Here is a 22,646-nt window from a genome sequence, read left to right as displayed (position 1 = left end):
AGCCTTTATATGTTACCTTTTTGCCTAACTAACTGTATTAGAAACATTATTTATTTTGCACAGCCTATCTATTTACCCAGTTTTTAGTTTTACACTGAATAATTCCTTTAAGCTGGCCATAGACGCAAAGGTCTGATCGTAAGAATCGAGGATTCGTACGATTTTCAGACCGTGTGTGGAGAGTCCCGACATTTTTGTCCAGCCGAGATCAGTCGTTTGGTCGATCGGACAGGTTAAAAGATTTCTGTCGGCTGCGGGTAATATCTCTGCATGTATTGCCAATCATAAGATTTTCAGAGGGAGACTGCTTGGTCGGACATAACTTTCGTACGATGGCCAGCTTAAGCCGCCATAAGACACTGGAAGAATTTAAACATGTTTGTTTATATAATAAGACTGCAATCTTAATAACGGACTACTCAAATGAGTTTTGGCTTGGAGAAAAAAATCCAGTCTCCTAAAATGTAATAAAGATTTTAAAAGGCAACTATACTGCTTCCCTTCACAGCTCCTAAGGAGAAGTCTTAGCCTTCTTATGACACTTCTATAGTCCTTGTAGAATACGACAAATGGCATTTTACTGCCCTGGTAACTTCCACAATACAAGATTTTTTCTATGCGGCACTCCCTTTTAATGATTCTGGAATTATTAGAAGATTATCCAGGTTTTGACAGAATTAAGTCCTTCCAGATATATTTATGCACACCTAATTGCTTGTAGCTTGTGTCTTTCTCTGACAAAATAGAAAGCTGGACTTTCAAGAGAGTCGTATACTACTTTAGAATTAAAATTGTTTTGTAATCTAAGCAAGTGATGTTTGGATTTGTCAGTCTTCTCGTCATGTGGACAAAAAGGCAGTAGTGATGGGCGAATTTGCGCCGTTTCGCTTCTGCGAAAAATTCGCGAAATTCGCGAAATGGCGAAAAATTCGCGAAACGGCGCCGGCGTCTCGTTTTTGACGCCGGTGCCCGTTTTTGACGCCGGCGCCCGTTTTTCCGACGCCGGCGTCCGTTTTTTGAAAAAAAACATTTTTTGACGCCGGCAAATTTTTAGCGCGAATTTTCGCGGGCGTTTTGCGAATTTATTCGCTCGGCGCGAATCGCGCAAATTCGCCGCGAATTCACGCCTGGCGAATAAATTCGCCCATCACTAAAAGGCAGTTGTCCGTAATAAACTCTTTTGACTGTACATCCATTCTTTCATATGCATATACTGTCATATACTGGGTTAATTCCAAATGGGAAATTTTAGATTTAGGTCTCGGTCTTTTCAGTGATATAAAACACAGGGCCCAAAAAACTGCGGTTAAAAGTATCTTTGAGGTTCTTTTCAAAACATGCTTTCAAAAACTTAAATTTTCACTGACCATTCAGCAGCATGGGAACTAAATAGTTAATGTTGAGGGTGGTGGCAGACAAGGCTACTATGGGGTGGCGCTTCGTTTTACGAAGTCGCCCGACGTTGCCTCACAAGGAAACTACGGGCGACTTTGTAAAACAAATCACTTAAATGACTCCTGTTTCTCCAATTCTGTGGAGAGTTTTTTCTATTCTTCTTTTAAAAGAAATTTAAACAGACATGGAAGTCACTTTATGTCTTAAGGCAGGAAAACAGATTATCCTTCAGAATCCTTTGGGATAATGTTGTCTAACTTAGATCCAAAAAACAAATCCTCTTCATAAACTAGAGAACAGAGGTTAGACATTAAGGGAATATTCGCCATCCACTGTTTGAGCCATAAAGATTTTCTTACTGTCACTACTTGTTTATTTACTCTGGTTTTATTGAAGTTTCCACCCTAGAATAATTAATTAATTAAATTTCTTACATAAAGCTTTAACGTAACAATTTGTTTGCTCTAGCCACTGCCGATTTACATGTGGCTCCAGCTACTGCACAACAGACTTAATTTAGTGAGTAGTGCAGTTGGGTGCCATCTTGCACTGCCTGGGGTCCTCTACTTTGCAGCTGTTGACCCAGAGCATTAACAGTTTAATCGATTGGATTAAATCGCCTGGATTGACTTCAACTGTGCATGCTCATGTTATGAGTTTACAGGGCGTCTAAAGCAACAAAAGATAAGGGTTGGGGCAGACGGGCAGATTCGGGGACATTTAGTCGCCTCTTCTGCGGGGCGACAAACTCCCCGAACTGCCTTCCGTCGGCCTTCCGCCTGCTTGAATGAAGAATCGCCTGTGCTAATGCACTCGCAGCTCTTCGATTCCCGTAGTCACCCAAAGTTTTCTCGTTAGGCAACTTCGGAAATCGAAGTGCTGCGAGTGCATTAGCTCAGGCGATTCTTTATTCAAGCAGACGGAAGGCAGTTCGCCCAGCAGAAGAGGTGATTAGTCGCCAGGCGACTAAATCTCTCCGAATCTGCCCATCTGCCCCAACCCTTGCACCCGGTTGGTGCACATTGGAAAGGCAGATGGAGACCTTTGGAGGAGGCCTGGGGTTGCCACTAGGCTTTCGTTCTTTTTTTAAAGACTTTATCTTTTCACCTTAACTTAGCATCTATTAGTGATAGTAGCTCCCCAACATGTGAAGCCTGCTGATCACCAAAAGATGGCCAACCAAGATCAAAAATGGAAAGCTTCTGTGAATGACTTTGAGGGCTTGGATCTGAAATAGTGCTTTTAAAACTTTGGCTAATAAAAATATAAAATTTAAAATTTCTAGTCATGCTTTTTTTTTAAACTTTAGCTATTTGGAGAGAGATACTAAGACATTTTAGAAGTTGGACATAAGTAAACCTACTTCATGGCTGATTAATATTAGTTTGCCTGCAAACCACGTGGTTAAATAAAAAATGCATCTTGTATAATACACTTTTTTTTAGTTGTAAGTAGCACATAAGAGAATGCTTTGCCATGGCATAGCTGTTGTATGTTTCAGGCTGATATATCTTAAAATATGTAATGGATTGTGTAAGCATGTTCTAATGCTTTTTCAGAAACATGTATTAATAACCCTACAAGTAAGGTACTTAACATTTTGTATATAAGACAACAAATAAATATATCTCAACACTAACTGCCCATATCATAGTAACATAATAATATCAGGTGTAAATAAAGAAACAAATACACATATTTTAGCTGTTTTGGAGAATGATGGTTTATCACCCTATCAAAAGATGCAGGGGAATACAGGTGAAATCTGTCACAAATTGCCTAGTATTTAAAAGGGTTGTTCACTGTTTTTCCAAAATCTAAGTTTAAAGTTGAATGTCCCTGACTCCGCACAGTAATTCAGGTGCAGACTCTAAACTGTTACAGTTTTGCAACATTTAGTTGATACATTTCTCAGCAGCATCTCTGGAGTATTAGCAACTATTGTATCAATTCCAACAGCTGCCTGTAATGAAAGCCAGAGATTCTATGCTCAGCAGGGACAAAAAAAAGAAATGTATCGACTAAATTTATCCATTTAGAACTGTTTACAGGATCAGCGACCCCCCTCCCCTGGGCTGCTTCAGAAGGTAAAAAAGACACTCAACATGTCAATATTAGAAAAACAGTCACACATAGAAAATAGAAAGTCATTTGAAAAAGTCATTATTTCTGGTGATTTATCTGAAAACAACTAGTTGTTTGAAGGTGAACCACCCCTTTAACTGAGTGCCATCTGTAACAAGACTGAGACAAGATAAAGCCCCGGTAAGGTACTAGGTGCACGACTGCTGGTATTGGGTATTGGAGGGGACAGCTGGGGATTAATTAATTGATGACATTTTGGAATATCTCTTGGTGATTATCTATACAGCAGAATGGTACTTAAAAATATGTTTCTGATATTTCTGGTGATCTCCAGCTGTCTTATATGCAGGGTTTGGTCTTCTTGCCCAACCTTGTTAAAAGTTGTAGTTGGTTAAATTTTTAAAAAATTATAAAAACGTATTTGCACTCTTTTATCAATGTGTTTCTATTTACATTATTCCTTGGCTTTTGATACACATTAAGTTTTGCTTTCTTTATCTTTCGCCTGTCAGTCTTAGAGATACTGTCTGTAGATAGAATGACAGCTGGTAAGTCTCCTGGGGGCATCCTTCTAAGGTGTCCAAAACATCTTGGCCGGCTGTTGATTTGAAGGACATAAAGGATTTGAATAAATATCAACAAAAATAGCAATTTAAACAATTTAACAAGTTTTTGTTTATGGGTTATTGTGTTTTTAAACCAAACCCTTTAAGATATTTATTTTTCACTGCACTTGATTAGCAACTCTTCAGGTTTACCGTTTCCCATGGGTTTACTGACCCACTTGCATTATTTGTGGTCTTTGCCCATCACTGTGTAATAAAACAAGACAGAGGAGAGCACATGGCTTCTGATTGTGCTACAACCCTTTCAGGTTAATTTTTATGTACTTGATCCAGATGATACCTGCACTAGTAAAACTGATCTGTTTGCTATAGTTCATATAAACAAGCTTCTGTGTAGCAATCGCAGAAGTTGAAAAAGGGCTTAATCGCACAGCAGGTTAAATAGTGAATGACAGATAACACCATTATATTATATAGAGCTTATCTGCTATGTAACCTGATCCTTTTCTTCTTTGAATGGCTGCCCCCATGGCTACACAGCAGTTTGTTTATATGTTTATATAAATAATAGTACCTTTTCTGAAGCTAACACAGCAGTTTTACTAGTGCAGAGAAACACTGCATTATATTTTTATTACTTTACAACACTTCACATCATATTTTTGATGTTACTGTTTCTTTAAAGACTGCTGCTCATGAACATTTTAGCTCACATCAAACCTAATAGATTGGAAGTACTCATTGGTGCTTTCATTTCTCTACCACCTAATATTAGCCTATGTAACACACCCATGCTTTGATCTGACTGGATATTCTTCAAGTTTGGGATGTACAGCTGGAGGCCCGCAGTAAGCTTGTGGTCTTCTAAGAGATTTTTTTTTGGTCCCCAGCATGCTCAAGATCTCTGGTCTACTGAATTGTAAATCTTTGACAGCAATGTCATATAGATTATTATCAAAGTAGTGTAATTCACTCATGCCAGTCCCCAAACGAGTATGATCAAATTGGTCCTGTTTATTAAATTGTAAATTGAGTGTGAAATGGACAGATTGCATCATAGACTGTTATGGGATCTATTGTTTTTAGAAGCGCATTGCCCAAAAACTTTAAAATATGGAAATGCCCACAGTATCCTATTTAGTTAAAATGTATTCATTTCTGACTCATTTTATCTGTGATTAATTATTCTTCATGTTTACCAGCTAGAATAAATTTATATTGGTGGCAACATATGTTTTAGTAGCCTTAAAGGGCATCTGTTGGGGGATATTATCCACAACCAAAGGTGCTGCCCAATAGAGTCTACACTCCAGTTGGGGCTAATTTTTTTTAAATTGGCCTACCTGCCACTCGCACGGAGAGGGAGCTCCTGGTGCAATCGTCCATGTATTGAAGAGCACTTCTGACGTCACACGCATGCACATAATGAGCAAGTTGCAGCATTTGCTACGGTTATCCCCAACCTATTAGCCCACACCATTGGTTGGGGAAAATGTGTTAGGCCAACAGGTGCACTTTTAGGAGTGATGCTCAACATTATTAAAACTCTTTAGGGGGAATGTAATTAAAAATCAAATTTTATGTTTAAAATCTAATTTTTATGAATGTTTAGCCTTGCTCACAATGTAAAATAATTTGCTGACTAATAAGAGTTAAGAGTGAGTTTGTCATTTCATCCATATACCTTTGTACAGTACACAGTTAAACAAAAGAACGTTCCTCTAGGACCATGGTACTATTCAAAACATAGATGTACAGGACAACAGACAAAAAGTGCAGGTGCAAAAATATGCAACTCCTGCAAGATGGGTCAGCATAGTGCAGAGACAGGACAAGACAGTGCACACTCAGCAGATGTAATATGTAAAGTAAATAATGCTAAACGTCAGACATGACGGGTGTATCATTGTGATATGATAGTAGCAAGAACATGATAAAGTGCAGATGTGCTCATAGAGAACAATTGTATCCAGTGGCTATTTATTTATACAATAAGGTCAGATGGAGTGTGAGAGAGACCGGTCCAGTCCCTGAATATTCAGGAGCCTTATGGCTTGGGGGAAGAAACTGTTCCACTCTGGTAGTGAGGGCCCTAATGCTTCGGTACCTTTTTCCAGATGGCAGGAGTGTGAACAGTGAGTGAGAGGGGTGTGTTGGATCAGCCACAATGCTGGTGGCTTTACGGATGCAGCGAATGGTGTAAATGTCTGCGATGGAAGGAAGAGAGACATCGCTATGCAAAGGTTAGCGTTAACATCTGCTCTGGACTTTTGTAAAAAATTTAGTTGCAGAATGCGATTTGTGTGAAATTTTATTACATATACTGCGAATGTTCAGAAAAGCCATTTGGTTGCAAACCTTGCAAGGAAGTCGCAAACATGGTTGCTAACACTTTCAATAGTCTTTGTGAACATTGCAGACTAAACATATTACATTCCTCCATTAATCCATAAAGTCCAGCGTCCCAATATTCTGGATATTAGAGCCCTTAATTGCATCATGTGAGTGAATCCAGTTCAACTTTATTATATTATACAACTGAAGCTTTATTACAGAGCAACCCTTCCAACCATAATGGCCTCTCTTATGGCAATCTGCTGTATATATTTACAGTACAACATTACAACCTTTTCTGTAAATGAGACCTATATTTCATCCCTTATTAAACCACTGACTGTGGTGCAGTAAAATGTATTCGTGCATCGCAGGCTCACATTACTATAAGAAAATAACCCCAAAATGTATTTTTCCTGCTTGACTAGAAAGCAATTGCCTACATGAGGACTCTGGGGACAGATGCAGACTTGTAGGTGGAAAAACAGAGAAACATTTTGACAACAATATGACTGTGGCAGAATCAACACTGACAGGTAATATAATGTAAAATAGAAAACAGTTCAGAAAGAGACTTGAATAATGCACACTGTTTCTTGTTCATCTTTTAAAACACAGCTTCCATAGCACAGATCCTTTCTGTATACTAGCCTCCAATAGTTTATAGTAAATTATATTATTATATTAAGAAACCCTCAGCAGGAGTCATAGCCATGTGCAAGGGCGCATTAAAAAGAGTGCACAGTGATGCACAACTTCACACAATGGGCTCATTCACTGGTGTCAGGACAAAGCAATTTATATTTTATATACAGGTATGGGACCTGTTATCCGGAATGCTCTGGGTCTGGGGCTTTCCGGATAAAATAGGAGATGGCCATTCTGTAATTTGGAGCTTTCTGGATAGTGGGTTTCAGGATACTAAACGTATAGGAGATGGCCATTCTGTAATTTGGAGCTTTCTGGATAGTGGGTTTCAGGATACTAAAGTTGTACTAAACTTACAGCACAAGCCTACAGGTTCAGAATCTCTATATCAGTAATCACCCTGGACTTCAAAGTTATACATCTGTCTTGGATTTTGTTAGGCCATTTTTCGAGTTTTAATTAAATTATTTAATTGATGGAATCTGAATGTATATTAGTTCAACTACTTTCAGATTGCTTTTTCAGGTGACCTTTAGTTTATGTGGAGGTGAAGTTTAGCCTCTTTCATATTCAAGGCCATGGGGTTAATTTCCAGCAAGGAAGGCTGTCATTTAGATGTATAAGTGATGGAGAGGTAGAGGATGCAAGCTTGAACAGGGTCTGTGCTCCTTGATGCTGCTCTGTACATCTGAAACTGGATTCTTTATCTGCCACTTGGTGCACAGCGCAGCCATTCCCCCATGCACTAGAGGGCATTATTGATGTACATGACCCCTCATTGGTTTCAACATAACATGCATGTTAAACTGAAATGTTAATTGCAACATTTGATGTGGGGCAAGAGAATAAATATACATACAGATATAGAATAACCTATATCATAATAAAATATTTGAAGTTCAATGTGTTATATGTAGTTTCTCCCATACCCTTTTTATTTTATAAAAATGTTTATGCAAAAGGCTCTACGCTTTGTAGAAGACCCTTGGATGGAGGCCTGGGTTTGCCAAATTTCCATACTTACTATTTGGCTTCTCAATTAGCACAGATCCCAACACTTCATGTACAACACTTACCCCCGCTCTGGGTGGAACTCGAGAACTTCTTGGCACGTCCATACTCTGCTGAGGCTCTGGTGTGGGCCCCTCGTAAGAGCAGACCATTGAATCTCAGTCCTAGCTTGTTACATACGCTCTCCCTGTGGGATGGGTGTGCCAAGAAGTTCGCTTTGGTTTCTCCGTACCTCCCGGTAGCCCCGATTTTATATAACCCTATGTTTACTCCAGGGATCGCTTCCCAGTCTTTCACTTGGTGGACTTCTAGAAAACTGACCAGATTGGCTAGCCTATGTACCGTTCGGGGCCCTTGTTCAATATCTTACTTACGAGAATCACAAGACCTTCCAGACTCAGAACTTTTTCGAGCTTCTCAATTGCTGCATTGGGTTAAAGAACGTTGGCTATTGCAAAAACCGGGCGCAGCCGCCCAAACCTTCTTTGAACGATGGTGTTCAAGGGAAACCATACCTCCAAAATCAGTGTCAATTCTATATAGATGGATGCTTTCACCCAAGGAGGTCACTAATTTGGGATATATTAAACACTGGGAAAAAGAACTGGGGACTTCTTTGTCGGAGGAGGAATGGTTCAGGGTCTGGTCTAATTTGAAATATAGTTCCATTAACACGGTCCTTTTAGAAGCAGGGTATAAAGTCTTGACTAGGTGGTACTTAACGCCTGCTAAAATAGCGAAGATATTCCGTACTTCTAACAACCGTTGCTTCCGAGGGTGTAGGATGCCTGGCACGATGGGGCATATTTGGTGGTCGTGCCCGAGGGTTATTAGATTTTGGAGGAGGGTCTATCAACTAATATTTTCGGTTTTTCAAATTAATCTAAGGCAGCACCCTTACGAAGCCTTAATGGGACTACCTCCTCCAAATATCCCGAAAATTCATTGTAAATTGTTGAATCACATATTCTTGGCGGCCAGACAGACGATAGCGAAATGCTGGAAGTGCCCCACTGTCAATTACACTATGTTTAAAAATAAGGTCGATTGGATATATGTGAATGAAAGGCTCTCGGGGTTGGCTACGGACAGGTTACAGACGATTAACAAAATTTGGCAACCCTGGATTAGGTATAGGTTTAATGGTACAGTTTCGGGCGCCATTTGATAGGTTGCGATAGCGGGGCAGTCAGGCACTCTATATGTACTTGATTTCCATTCTCACTCCATGGTATCTGGGTCTCCACCAGTTAGGTTATGATGACCGTTTTTTTTTTTGGTTTTTTTTTTCTGTTTGTTTTGTATTTCGATTTGTGGTAAGATGTTAAATTGTTGACACTATTGTTGAAACGAAAACGGTGTTTCGCATTTATACATAAAATGTAGTTCTGTATCATGGCCGGGATATACCGTTTTGTGAATGTATCGGGAGTATGCATTTTGATATTAACAGAATGTAATGTGATGGTATATTTCTGCAAAGAACTACACAAATAAAAATATTTAAAAAAAAAAAATGTTTATGCAAAAGGCATAAAACAGATAATGTCCTGAAACAATACAGGATAGTTGATAAGTGTACTCTGCAAGAGGCTTGGTTTTCTCTGGAATTATTATACAGTAGCAATAATGTGGTTGTATCTTACACTGTCCACTTGTAAAATCTGCTGTTGTTCTGAGTAGTTCCTGTTGAATTAAATATATGTTTTGTGCATAGCGATTTGTTTTGCTGTGATGTCCTACATTATTTATCCAATTACTTGGGGTTCAATCCTGTAAATAGAGAAAGAAGAACAAAGGCAATACTGCCCTCAGAACTTCAGCAAAAGTCACTTTATTTACGTGAGGTCCTAGCATTACATTTCAGATCATTTCCTTGAGTTGTACAAAAAGGCCTAACATTCCTACTGTTCGCCCTCTATAAATTATCCTGTCTGATAACACTGTGTGTAAGCAATTTAGCAGTCTTCCACAACGGCTGATAAGTCTAGCATTTGTAGCATATGAAATATTTTTCCTAGTAGAGGGCATTTGCATCTTCTTTTTAAATATGTAGAAATACATCATGAGGATTGTTTGAGTCCCAACTTTATGTCTGTAGCATGGAAGCCAACCTATATAGCCTGTATTTTATGGGCCATCATACAACTATCTGATGTTGGCATGAGAATCAATCAGCTATGTGAGTGCCCCTTCTGGAATTCTAAATCATTCTGCAAGTGTACATCTAGCAATTTGTCATCATCCAATCCTGGTCTGGAGAGATGATAGAGCCAAGCAATCTGGTGCCAAATGATATTAAATCTAACTTTATAAATCTAGTATTGTTCCGCAGGAATTATTTAGTGTGTTTCATTTGATGGAATTGATTTCCTTAACATCCATAAAATACAAAAACAATTTTTTATGGAAGACATTATGCTTCAAATGCATTATCTGTGATGGCAGATGCTTACAAAAACTATATAATGATCCAATAACATAGGGATACTGTAGACCAGTCTCTACTTCAATGATTCATATTTTGCTGAAATACTGTTATCAGTGAGCTCAGTGAGTGTGAGCTCCTAGAGGCCAAGCACTGGTGGGGGGGGCAATTTAAAAATGAATGTTACCCCCTAGCTGGAGTGCAGCCTCTATTAGACTGCATCTTTGGTTGGGGGTGATATTTTTTGCCAACAGGTGCCTTTTAAGGCTTTGCCATACTGTTTGACTCTCACCTGGGCCAAATAGCAGATGGTGCTGCAGTTACACATTCATGATATTAGGAGAATAAAAGCTTAATATAAAAAAAACTAAAGAATATAAAATGCAGAAGTGCTCAGTTTTATATTAAATTATAAAAATGTAAGACAGATTCTGTGCTTGTATAAAAAATGACCACCCCTAATACCTCCTGCGCCTCCCACTGACTTAAAGGAGACATTTTACTGTATATAACATTCATATTCAGATGTATTACTCATCCTTCCTCAAAACATGTAATGATGCAGAATGAAAAATGTTTTGAAAGCAATTTACCTCCTAAAACTGTCATTATATCAGAGGTTCCACCTGAATTACCACTAAACAGTAATAAAAAAACAAAATTACAATTTTTTTAAAAAAAATCCTGAAATCACATTTTTTAAAATGAATGGTTTAATTAACCAGGTTGAGACTAATGTTGTCAGGCAAAAAAAAGCAACTTTTGCATTGTTACCCTTGGCTGCCAACTCAATGAACATTATGTATTCCCTCTCCAGAATGGAATGGATTTTGCTGCAGTGTTCTCATGAACATCAACATTCGCCAATGTGAGACAGGCCTTCAATTGTTTAGAAGTTACCCTGGGTTCCTTTGTAACCTCTTAGACTATTAGACACCTTGCAATTGGAGTTATCATAGATGGTTGACTACTTCTGGGTAGGGTAACAATGGTGTTCAATTTTCATCAATTTGTACACAACCTGTCTGTTGATCTAAAGCTCTTAAGAGATAGTCTTGAACTATCTTTAACATTTTCCAGCAGTATGGTCCTCAGACTCCTATTTTGTTTGAGCCATGATACACATCCACAAATGTGTGTGATCAGGCTTTGCTTGATCCCCATTATTTAACTAAAACATGGTCTCTTACTCACACCTGAATGTCATCCCATTAATTTAAATCACCAGACTCTGATTTCACCTTCAAATTATATGATAATCTTAAGGATTTACTTACTTTTGCCACAGGCAGATATGGTATTGGATCTTTTTTTTTTGTTCAATAAACACATGACCAAATATATTTTTTTCAAAATTTGTTTAACTAGGTTTTCTTCATCTACTTTTAGGACTTGTTTCAAAATCAGATGATGTTTTAGGTCACATTCATATTAAAATATAGCAAATTTTAAAGTGTTAACAACTTTCAATTTTTTTTTTATTATGGGTGTTGTAAAGAAAATTGACAGGTGGTTAGGTGCAGCTTTATGTCTCTGACAATTTTTCTACTTTTCTATATTAATGCCCCTGCTTTTGTTATTGACATGCAGAGTGTTCAAACAACATTCCTCATCATATTGTGTTATAATCCTTTTCAAGATACCATGAAAGGGTTCTGTAAATGGAACACTACATAGCAAAGATGCCTTTCTAAGTTTTGTAATAGCCTGTACTGCAAAACATACAGTGTAGTACTACAGAAAAATATACAAAGTGGCCCTTTAAGGCACAATGTTCTACTGTGAAAGGGATATTAAGCTCTAAAATGTTCTTTCTGAAATATTGACATAGATTTTTTGTTTTTCTTTGTTTGGGAGAAATGAAGAAATGTAGAGAGCGGTTCATGTAGTTGTATTGTTTGATCATTTCAGCCGCCAGCTGCATTTACCTATACTCGCTCTTTTGATTGCTTTACCATGCCCCATTGTTCTTTATTATGAGAAAGAAACAAGCAACTTTTTTCTTCTCGTTATTTGTTCATAGCTCATAACATATACAGATATATAAATGCTTGTTGATACAGTCACTCTGCTATTGTCGGCCTGTTTGGCTTTCAGTTTTCTCCCCAACATTATTTGTTTTGGGGAGTGAGCTCCACAATGTAGGAGCCAAATAAATGTACTTATATTCAATGTTTTAAAAATGAGTTTTTCTTGTCATTGCTGTTCTGTGAAATGCATGGGTAAACCGATCTCATGTTTTCCAGTTGGTCTGTATTTATTGTATTTGGTCTATGTTTCTAAGAGAGCTTAGTTCAGTTTTAGACCAGCCCCTATTTCTGATTTTCTCAGATTCACTTTCATCTGGTATGGTGCCTATGGATTGGAGAAAAGCTGATGTTATTCCAATATTTAAAAAGGGATTACGATCTCAGCCTGGCAATTATAGGCCAGTAAGCTTGACATCTGTGGTGGGCAAATTATTTGAAGGCTTGCTAAGGGATCACACTCAAAATTTTGTCCTAGTGAATGGTATTATGAGAAGCAATCAGCATGGCTTTATGAAGGATAGGTCATGTCAGACAAATTTGATTGCTTTTTACGATGAGGTAAGTAAGATTCTGGATAGTGGGGGGGCAGTAGATGTGATCTATTTGGATTTTGCCAAAGCGTTTGATACCGTGCCCCATAATCGACTGCTTTCTAAACTAAGGTCTGTTGGGCTTAATTAAGTTGTTTGCACGTGGATAGGAAACTGGCTACAGGATCGGGTACAGAGGGTGGTTTTTAATGGGACATTCTCTACTTGGAGTAAGGTTCTTAGTAGGGTCCCTCAGGGTCCACTTTTATTTAACTTGTTCATTAATGACTATGGAGAGGGTATTGTAAGTAATGTATCAGTGTTTGCAGATGACACAACTATCTAGCCCTATTAATTCCATCCAAGATGTGCCATTCTTTCATCTTGACAAACAGGCAATCTGGGCAGTGGCAAATGAGATTCAATGTTGATAAATGTTGTGCACCTGGGATGTAAAAATATCCAAGCCACTTATACCCTTAGAGGAATTGTTCAGTGTAAAAATAAAAACTATGTAAATAGGCTGTGCAAAATAAAAAATGTTTCTAATATAGTTAGTTAGCCAAAAATGTAATGTATAAAGGCTGGAGTGATTTGATGTATAACATGTCAGTCAGAACACTACTTCCTGCTTTTCAGCTCTCTTGGTTTACACTGACTGGTTACCCTGGTTACCAGGCAGTAACCAATCAGAGACTTGAGGGGGGCCACATGGGTCATACCTGTTGCTTTTGAATCTGAGCTGAATGCTGAGGATCAATTACAAACTCACTGAACTGATATGTACCATGTGCCCCCCCTTTAAGTCGCTGACTAAGTCAGAGTTATAGAGCTGAAAAGCAGGAAGTTGGATTCTGGCTGTTTTATTAGACATCTGTTCACTCCAACCTTTATATATTACATTTTTGGCTAACTAACTATATTAGAAACATTTTTTTATTTTGCACAGCCTATTTACACAGTTTTATTTTCACACTGAACTATTCCTTTAATGGTACTGCACTAGGCAAATCCATTATGGAAAAGGACCTTGGAGTCCTTGTAGATTATAAACTTGGCTGTAGCAAGCAATGCCAGTCGGCAGCATCAAGGGCAAATAAGGTCTTGAGCTGTATTAAAAGGGGCATTTAACATTTTTTATTTGTGGTCCCACCAATTTATATTGCATTTCAATGGGTGCATTTCTCTGATTTTAAGTAATGTTTTCCCGGATTTTACATCAAAATCCTGATGTTCCGAAAACTGCCCTTTTTCCTCTATTTTTTTCCGTCTATAGATGTTATTATTTGTGAAATACAGAGGTTTAAAATACTAACCAGATGTATATTTTGCCATGGTTCTTCCTGTAAACGTTCAGTTCTAATTAGTCTACCCTTTATACAGTCCAGCACCAATCACTTATTGCTTTAGGTTGTGTCTGTGACCTACAGAGAGGCCTTGCACATGCCCCCCCCAGTGTAACATTAACACTGCAGTGCTTAACCCTTGTTATTAACAGAGTAAATATTGTATTTCAAAGTAAAATGAACTCCTGTGCTAATATCCTTTCAGTACTTGAAGAAAAAGTTGCTTTAACACATTTCCCTGATTTTACATTTTCCTGGATTTTACATAATTTTTTACTGATCCCCGAAAAAACGTAAAAGGGGCGTTCTACTGTATACCATTATTGAAACTTGATTACTTTGGGTTGATTGTTATTCTTACTATGAAAGCCATAAAATTGCCAGAATAATGCAAGCTGTGGAATGTTACAATTAATACGCTTTATTGCTTTGTTTATAGAGTAACCTTTAAAATAAATTTAAAAAGTTAAAGCAATATAATGCACCAACCTGTTTTCATTATTTTATGTCTTCAAGCTATTCCAGATCTGGCAGATTTAGCATAATTATGTAGTTGCTGCTATTATTCTGTTCTGCACTCAATAACTATTCCTAAATTTACATTTCCTGCAGTGTTCAGAGAACTGTGTGATGGAATTGTATGTGAGTAAATAGACAGTTAAAAGTGAGGATGCTGGGAGGATTTCTGCAAATGCTGCTTTTTAATGGGTTTGTTTTGCTTTAGGGTATTAAACTTAAAATACAGACAGACTGAGAAGTCCAAACAGGTTTTTGTTGGCAGGGATTCATGACACATCTAGACCAGTGAGAAAAGATAAGATGTTTATAGAACGCTTACCCAGTTTCAGTTTTGTTAGATTTTAATGCTAATGAACACCATGGCTGCTTGTTGCTAAAACCAGATTTAAATTTTTCTTTTTTTAGTACAGAACAAAGATGTTCATACTATAAGACTGACTGCTCTGAACCAGCCATGAACCATTTAGAGGGATCACAAGGAGCAGAGGTGAGTGATGAGCCTGGCAATGCTGACATTAATGAGTTGGTGGAAGCTGACATTGAGCACCCAGAAGTGGAGGAAGAACAACACCAGTTTGTTTCGCCAAACTTTCGGCAGGTATCTGAAGAGCAGGAGGGACAATCAGGACAAGAGGAAGATGGTACTCTTGCCCGATCTGCAAGCACAGAGAGTGGTTTCCACAACCACACGGATACAGCTGAGGGAGACGTGATTGCAGTACAGGCAGATGGTTATGATGTGGACCGAATCCAGGAGAATGATGATGAGAGTGCATATGCTATTCAGTACAGGCCAGAGTCTGAAGAGTACACTGAGAACGCAGAGGCAGAACATGGGGAAGCTCTGCACAACCGAACTCTTCCTAATCACTTGCACTTCCATGGTCTTGATCAGGAGGAAGCTCTAAATGCAGCCTACTCTGGATATGTCTACACCAATCGGTTATTTCATAGGGGAGAGGACGAGCAATATGCCGAACCCTATGCAGATTATGGATTGCAAGAGCATGTGTATGAGGAAATAGTAGACACTCCAGAACTAGATATTAGAGAGGGCCTTAGACTTTATGAGCAGGAAAGAGAGGAAGCTGACAATTATCGGAAGGAAGCCCTTGGTGCACGCCTTCACCATTACGACGAGCGGTCTGATGGAGAGTCCGACAGCCCTGAGAAAGAGGCAGAATTTGCCCCTTACCCAAGAATGGACAGTTATGAACAAGAGGAAGATATTGATCAGATAGTGGCAGAGGTCAAACAAAGCATGAGTTCTCAAAGTCTGGACAAAGCAGCAGAGGACATGCCAGAAGCAGAACAAAATCTGGACATAGTTGAACCTTCCAAATTGGGAGGTGGAAGTCATGTGACTAATGGAAATCTGTCATCTTGTTCCAAAACCTCTACAAATACAGGAGAGATAGTACAGAGGTATAGTAAGGAGAAGAGAGATGCCATCTCACTAGCTATTAAGGACATTAAGGAGGCCATTGAAGAAGTAAAGACAAGGACAGTTCGTTCTCCATACACTCCTGATGATCCAAAGGAACCTATCTGGGTGATGAGACAAGACATTAGTCCAACAAAGGACTGTGATGACCAAAGGCCACTAGGTGGAGATGTAAGTACATGTAGTTTGCAGAGCACTTGAATATGCATTTTTTTTTTTTTACTTATGACAGTTTTCTGATCTTTGTATGTGGCACGTGCCAATTAATGTCAAAGCATTTACCTAATTAAGTATGCACATTTTCATGGGCAAAATTAAAAGTTGTTTTTAGGTATTTTTATTATAGAACGTCATACATTATATTATCTAGGTAGACCATTATAAGTAGTGATGAGTGTTTCTGACTTCTTTCACTTCATCAAAAATTAGCAAAACAAAAAAATTCACTGAAAAGCATTGCAAATTTTTTTTGCTGTGTGACATTTTTTTTTCACCTATTGGAGTTATTTTCATGGCGAAACTCTTTGAATTAATTCACCATCACTAATTATAAGGATCTTCAGCGTGATATACCACCATTATGTGTTTTTATGACAGAATATGAAAACATTAATCATTGTGTAACTGAAAATTCTTATGTCAAATAATTGATGTGTATACTTCATTCCTTAAAGGAATTGTTCAGTGTAAAAATAAAAACTGGGTAAATAGATAGGCTGTGCAAAATAAAAAATGTTTCTAATATAGTTAGTTAGCCAAAAATGTAATGTATAAAGGCTGGAGTGACTGAATATGTAACATAATAACCAGAACACTACTTCCTACTTTTCAGCTCTCTTGGTTTTCACTGATTGGTTACCCTGGTTACCAGGCAGTAACCAATCAGTGACTTGAGGGGGGCCACAAGGGTCATATTTGTTGCTTTTGAATCTGAGCTGAATGCTGAGGATCAATTGCAAACTCACTGAACAGATATGTACCATGTGGCCCCCCCTTCAAGTCACTGACTAGCTCAGAGTTATAGAACTGAAAAGCAGGAAGTAGTGTTCTGGCTATTATGTTACACATCCAGTCACTCCAGCCTTTATACATTACATTTTTGGCTAACTAACTATATTAGAAACATTTTTTATTCTGCACAGCCTATCTATTTACACATTTTTTATTTTCACACTGAACTGTTCCTTTAAAAACATTCCACATAAAAAGGTGCTCCTTTAGGGCAATGGCACACCAGGAGATTAATTGGCCAGCGGTAAATCTCTGCTTCTGCAGGCGGCTAATCTCCTGTAAAAGCTTTCCCATAGGCAATAATGTGAATTGCTGGTGGTCAAACCTATATGTTGGTTCAATCTTCCAAAATCACTTTGTTTCCTCTTGAAGCAATTGACTGTGGGTTATCGCTCTACAACTGTGCCTTTGTTTTCTTGGTCACAATAATTGATGTAGAACAATAACCCATGGACAATTCTATGTGCCTTTTCTCGTGGGCTTGATGGACAGCAACACGTCATTAGACATCCACAAACAAAAAGCACATCTATTTCTAAAAATTAAATAAAAATGTATTATTGATATTACAAAGTGCACGACACCAGTTTGCACTTACCTTCAAAAGTACCTTCAGTGTACAAGAGTAAGGAGGATGCTTTGTGTTGAAATCTGCCCTCTCTCTTTGTCTTGTATGCATTTAGTTTTGTCTCATTATGTAATTTCATTTTTATCCACATTTAGAAACACATGCCTTTTTCAGACCTTCCCATGAAATTCTAATTTCTTAGATTTTAGTGACTGCTTTTATAATGACTTATCAACACATTCCTTCTTTTCTGCACAAAGAGTAGTAATTAATTATTTTCAGAAATTATTCATTTTGGAACCAATCTTTTCATTTGTTTAATTGCATCTTAAGTAGCCTTGAATTTAGTGTTTGTGTGAATAATCTGCTAAGCAACATAAATAATATTCAGTCTCCTCAAGTTACTAAATAGTTACTTGGGAATTCTTCACATGAGGACAGGAGATTTCTCAATCTAACATATCTAAATGTGCTAATGGAGCTTCAATCCAGGATTGAGTTTGGATTTAGTGGAGTCCTAACAATTTTCAGATTTTGCTGATTTCTAGTAAAATTCAGATTCAATCAGTGTAACAGAATCTGAATCATTAATAACTTATGAATGTAAAGCTCCAGGCACCCAAATGTGAAATATTGTTGCTCACAGAAGATCCAGTTTAGTTGGATGTGCCTGTTAATTTTGAGCAGGGTTGGACTGGTGGGTGCAGGGCCCACTGGGGTTGTCACCCCAAGGAATCGTCACCCCTACAGGAATCGTCACCACCCGCCTTACCCCCTCCCCCGTCTGGGGGAGGCAGATCGGCAGTCTTGGGGAGCGCCTGCGGGATCAGGTCTCACAGGGTTTTTTCCCCGGTGTCCAACCAGCCCACTCCGACCCTGATTTTGAGGATGTTTTTCAGCGGTATCATAGGCCTTATATGTTTCAACTTATGTCAGTGATAAAACCAATTACTCAAGTAAGTCTAAAAGTATTAAATATTAATTGATATGTCAAATATATATTGAAAAATGTGTCCTAATTTCATATAAACCTAATTTATTTTTGACCAAATACAAACACATGATTTTAGTGAAGGACAAAATTCTAATGTATGCATACTAGCAATAATGACTTTTATAGAATGGTTACAGGATAAACAACCTCATTTTTGGTGAGCCTTGATTGATGCAGTCTTCTGTAACTAAATCCAGCTAGTCTGCCAGTGTGCACCAAGGACAAAGGCAGGGCAGTGTCAGTACTGACTCTCCGACCCTCCCTAAGAAATTGAATCATTGAATTCTATTTTTTTTATAAGAATAGTAAGTATAACAAATACAAAAGAAACATATATTGTTATAGAAACAGGAAGATGGAGATTAGCAAAAGTAAACGATAAGGAAAGGGGCCAGTTCATTGCAGCCAACCAGGTTCCCCAAATATTGTAAGTCATCCACAAACTATAATGGTAAGCTAATTTCTGGAAAGAGTATTGTTAACTTCTTCCATAAAAGGTAGATGAGTCCACAGACATACAAAGCAAAAGGAAGGCTATTTTTTATCTTCAGATTTTTCTGAATACTATGTTGTAAAACTAAAAATGTAGCTAGAAATGTTGTACATTATGTTTTGGGCTTCTGTACCTTCCCTTTAGCAGTGAAGATCTATTTCTCCAAAGATGCCCCAGTAGCTCCCCATCTTCTTTTCTGCTGATTCACTGCACATGATCTGTGCTGATATCAGTTACCGAGTTTAGGGTCCCACTCACAATATACAGTACACATAAAATATAAATGTCACAATATAAGGCTGATTAGTAATAAATATGGATACTTGCTGCTATTGAGAAGCTGAAACTGTAGGCTGGTGCAATAAGTTCAGTATATAAAATATGGCATTTTTAATCATATATTTTTTTTGGGTTTAGTTCTCCTTTAAAAGTATTTCTTTGAAAGATTATTAAAGGAGAAGGAAAGGCTAAAATTTAGTAAGCTTTATCAGAAAGGTCTATATAAACACATCAGTAAGCCCTCAAAGTAATGCTGCTCTGAGTCCTCTGTCAAAAGAAACACAGCATTTCTTTCCTTTTATTGTGTACACATGGGCTTCTGTATCAGACTTCCTGTTTTCAGCATAAACCTCCAGGGCAGGGCTTGAGCATGCTCACTTTGTTCCTTTCCCCTCCCTCCTCCCATCCCTGCTGTAATCTGAGCTCAGAGCTGTAAGTGAGCAAGGAGAGACTCAGGCAGGAAATTATGTCACACCAAGCTTATATGGCAGCTTCTATACTAAACAAACAAAGACAATGTCTAGAGCTGTTTACTCGGGTATGGTAAAGCATTCTGCAGAATAAATATAGTGTTCTAGCTTGCACTATTGTGGCTAATCTGTTGGCAATAAACTGTATTGGAGCTTCCTTCTCCTTTAAGAAGCGGGATATTGGCTTAAGTGTTAAAGTGGACCTGTCACCTACACATAAAAAGCCTGAGGCATAGAGGTGGGGCAGTCAATTTCTTTCATTTTCAATTCAGCACTTCCTACATATCACGACACTTCTCACATTGCTCCTTCCCTCCTCAGGTCCTATAATTATGTAGGGCACTGCACATGGGCATTACGTTCCTCATTCTGGTGCATACACAACATTTTGGGGTGATACAAAATTTATCTTAATAACAGTGTCCACAAAATGGCTCCTGCGTGCTTGCTCTAATAGTGTAGTCCTAAGACTGAAGGAAACAAAATTTAAATAATACATATAATGTAAGTAAAGTTTATTTTTCTCAGATAACATGATAATAAACAATTTGGAATTATTTCTTAGGGTGACAGGTCCCCTTTAAAGTTACTAATCCTGTTACTAATCCTGCTTCATTGATGTAAGGCGGTAAACTGGCTCTGGAACTCATAGATGTCTCACTATATTTTAAACCTGGTAGCTAATTTTACATGATAACATATTCTCCATGGGTGTTTCTATGCTGGCTCGACCACACTATGAGCCTGCAGAGCAGCCAGCCATTGACTTAAATGTTATCCAACTTTCTCTGTATAGATTTTAGGCAAAAAAAATGCTCAAATGTGCAGTTGTGGGCTGGAATGTATGCCGTGTGCACACATTTAAAGTCAGTGGCTACCTGCACAAATGTTTCAGAAAAATATTGTCGTTTTCTGCTCTTTATTTTTTGCCACTAATAGTAAATATTTACTTGACATTACCTTAATATGTGGCACAAAAGTTAAGTTATTGTGTTACCAAGTAAAATCATTTTATGCAGTTGGTGTAGAATAGCCATGTGCTTTCTGTGTTCAGCATTTGCCTCCATTCCTTCTGTACATTATTTTTTTTTATATGCTACCATCCAGTTGACCTCAGGTACACATATTGCCAATCTCACAAACACATAAAATAGGCTGTAGAAACAAACCGAAGAGAGCAGAATTATTATTAGTTGACCTTCAGTATAGTGCAGATCGATCATCCTACATCTTGAGAGAAAAGTTGCTAAATAAACTATATTTGTGAATAAGTGTAGTTTTACCCTGTTACTGTAAGCATTTAATATTTGCAGTGTGTCTATTCACATTATACTCACAGATTCATCTGATATGTTATAAATCAGTCTGATCCTCACTTTAGGACCCGTGGATCAGCTGTTGAATTTAAATGAAATAGTCATGCTGCTGTTAGGCTCATTTGTCTTAGAGGCTGGCACTAGCTTGACAGATATTCAGCGAAACATTTCTGTTTCTTTTCTGCCATATTAAGATCGTGAATAGCTGGTGCCAGAATGTTATGCATCTGCTCAATCTGAAATTCTATAAAATCATCTAGTACATGTGACAAAGCAAAAATATTGTCTCTATTCCATTCATGCGTCCAACCTTGTTTCTTCCTCACATTTCTGCTTGCAAAATGTTAGTTAAGTTCTCATTTATTACAAATGGAATAAAGTGTGCTGAAATCCTCTTTTGTGAGGGGCTACATAGAAAATACTGTAACGCGTGTTTTGTGCAGTCCTTTGTGCATGGTATGTTTCAACATTCAGGTATGGGATCTGTTATCTAGAAACCTATTATCCTGCAAGCTCAGAATTACAGGAAGGCCATCTCCTATTGGGGCAAATTCACTAACCTCCGAAAATTCGCCAGTGACGGCTTTGCTCACAGCGCAACACTTAAACAAGCATAGATTCGCCAGGGCAACGCTAATTCACTAAAATCCGAAGTTGTATCCAGGGCGCCAAATGCTGGCAAAGTTGTGCTAGCGTTACTGCGCCAAGCGAAACGAAGTTGCCCTAGCGTTGGTTAATTTGCATATGGCAGGAACAGAAGTTAAAATTTAATAGACGTATATGTTGCAGCAAATACATTACACTACACAAGCCTGGGAAACCTTAATAAAATAAAATAGAGTTGTTATATTGCTCTACACATGAGCCCACTGTATAGTTTATGTGCCATATGTAAGGAAATGTAGGGGGGGAAGCCGGTTACTATTTTTCAGCCTATCACCCTGAAAAAGGAAAAGACACTAGCGTTTTTTGGGACTTCGATATAGTTTAAACTATTTTTTTAGGAACTCCTATCTACTCTATTGCACTTTGTCTGGTCTGAGGTGGTGAAGGCAAGTCTGGTCAAAAGGTAACGTTCAGTAAAATCTGCATCTTAGTGAATTTGCGTAGTTATGTCCATTCGCCAGAGCTCAAATTTGCCATGCGTTAGGTAGCGCAGTATTGCTAGAGTCAATTTCC

The 22,646-nt window shown here is 38.1% G+C and overlaps 1 protein-coding gene across 5 annotated transcripts in view; it reads left to right on the top strand.

Annotated features, from left to right (window-relative positions):
* apba1.S (amyloid beta (A4) precursor protein-binding, family A, member 1 S homeolog) overlaps positions 1–22,646 on the top strand; it is an 89,609-nt gene that overhangs the window by 27,785 nt on the left and 39,178 nt on the right. For 2 of the 5 annotated variants that reach the window (XM_018243839.2, XM_018243842.2), the window contains exon 3: positions 15,298–16,507. In XM_018243839.2, coding sequence (XP_018099328.1) covers positions 15,347–16,507 — 1,161 coding nt within the window. In that variant the 5' untranslated portion in view covers positions 15,298–15,346. Of the gene's footprint in view, positions 1–6,227; positions 6,290–6,808; positions 6,917–15,297; positions 16,508–22,646 lie in introns of those variants that run through there. The other 3 variants (XM_018243841.2, XM_018243840.2, XM_041580147.1) reach the window with 3 other exon arrangements.

The sequence above is a fragment of the Xenopus laevis genome, chromosome 1S (assembly GCF_017654675.1).
Source record: "Xenopus laevis strain J_2021 chromosome 1S, Xenopus_laevis_v10.1, whole genome shotgun sequence".
NCBI classification, from domain to species: Eukaryota; Metazoa; Chordata; class Amphibia; order Anura; family Pipidae; genus Xenopus; species Xenopus laevis.
This window is presented reverse-complemented; position numbering and strand designations above follow the sequence as displayed.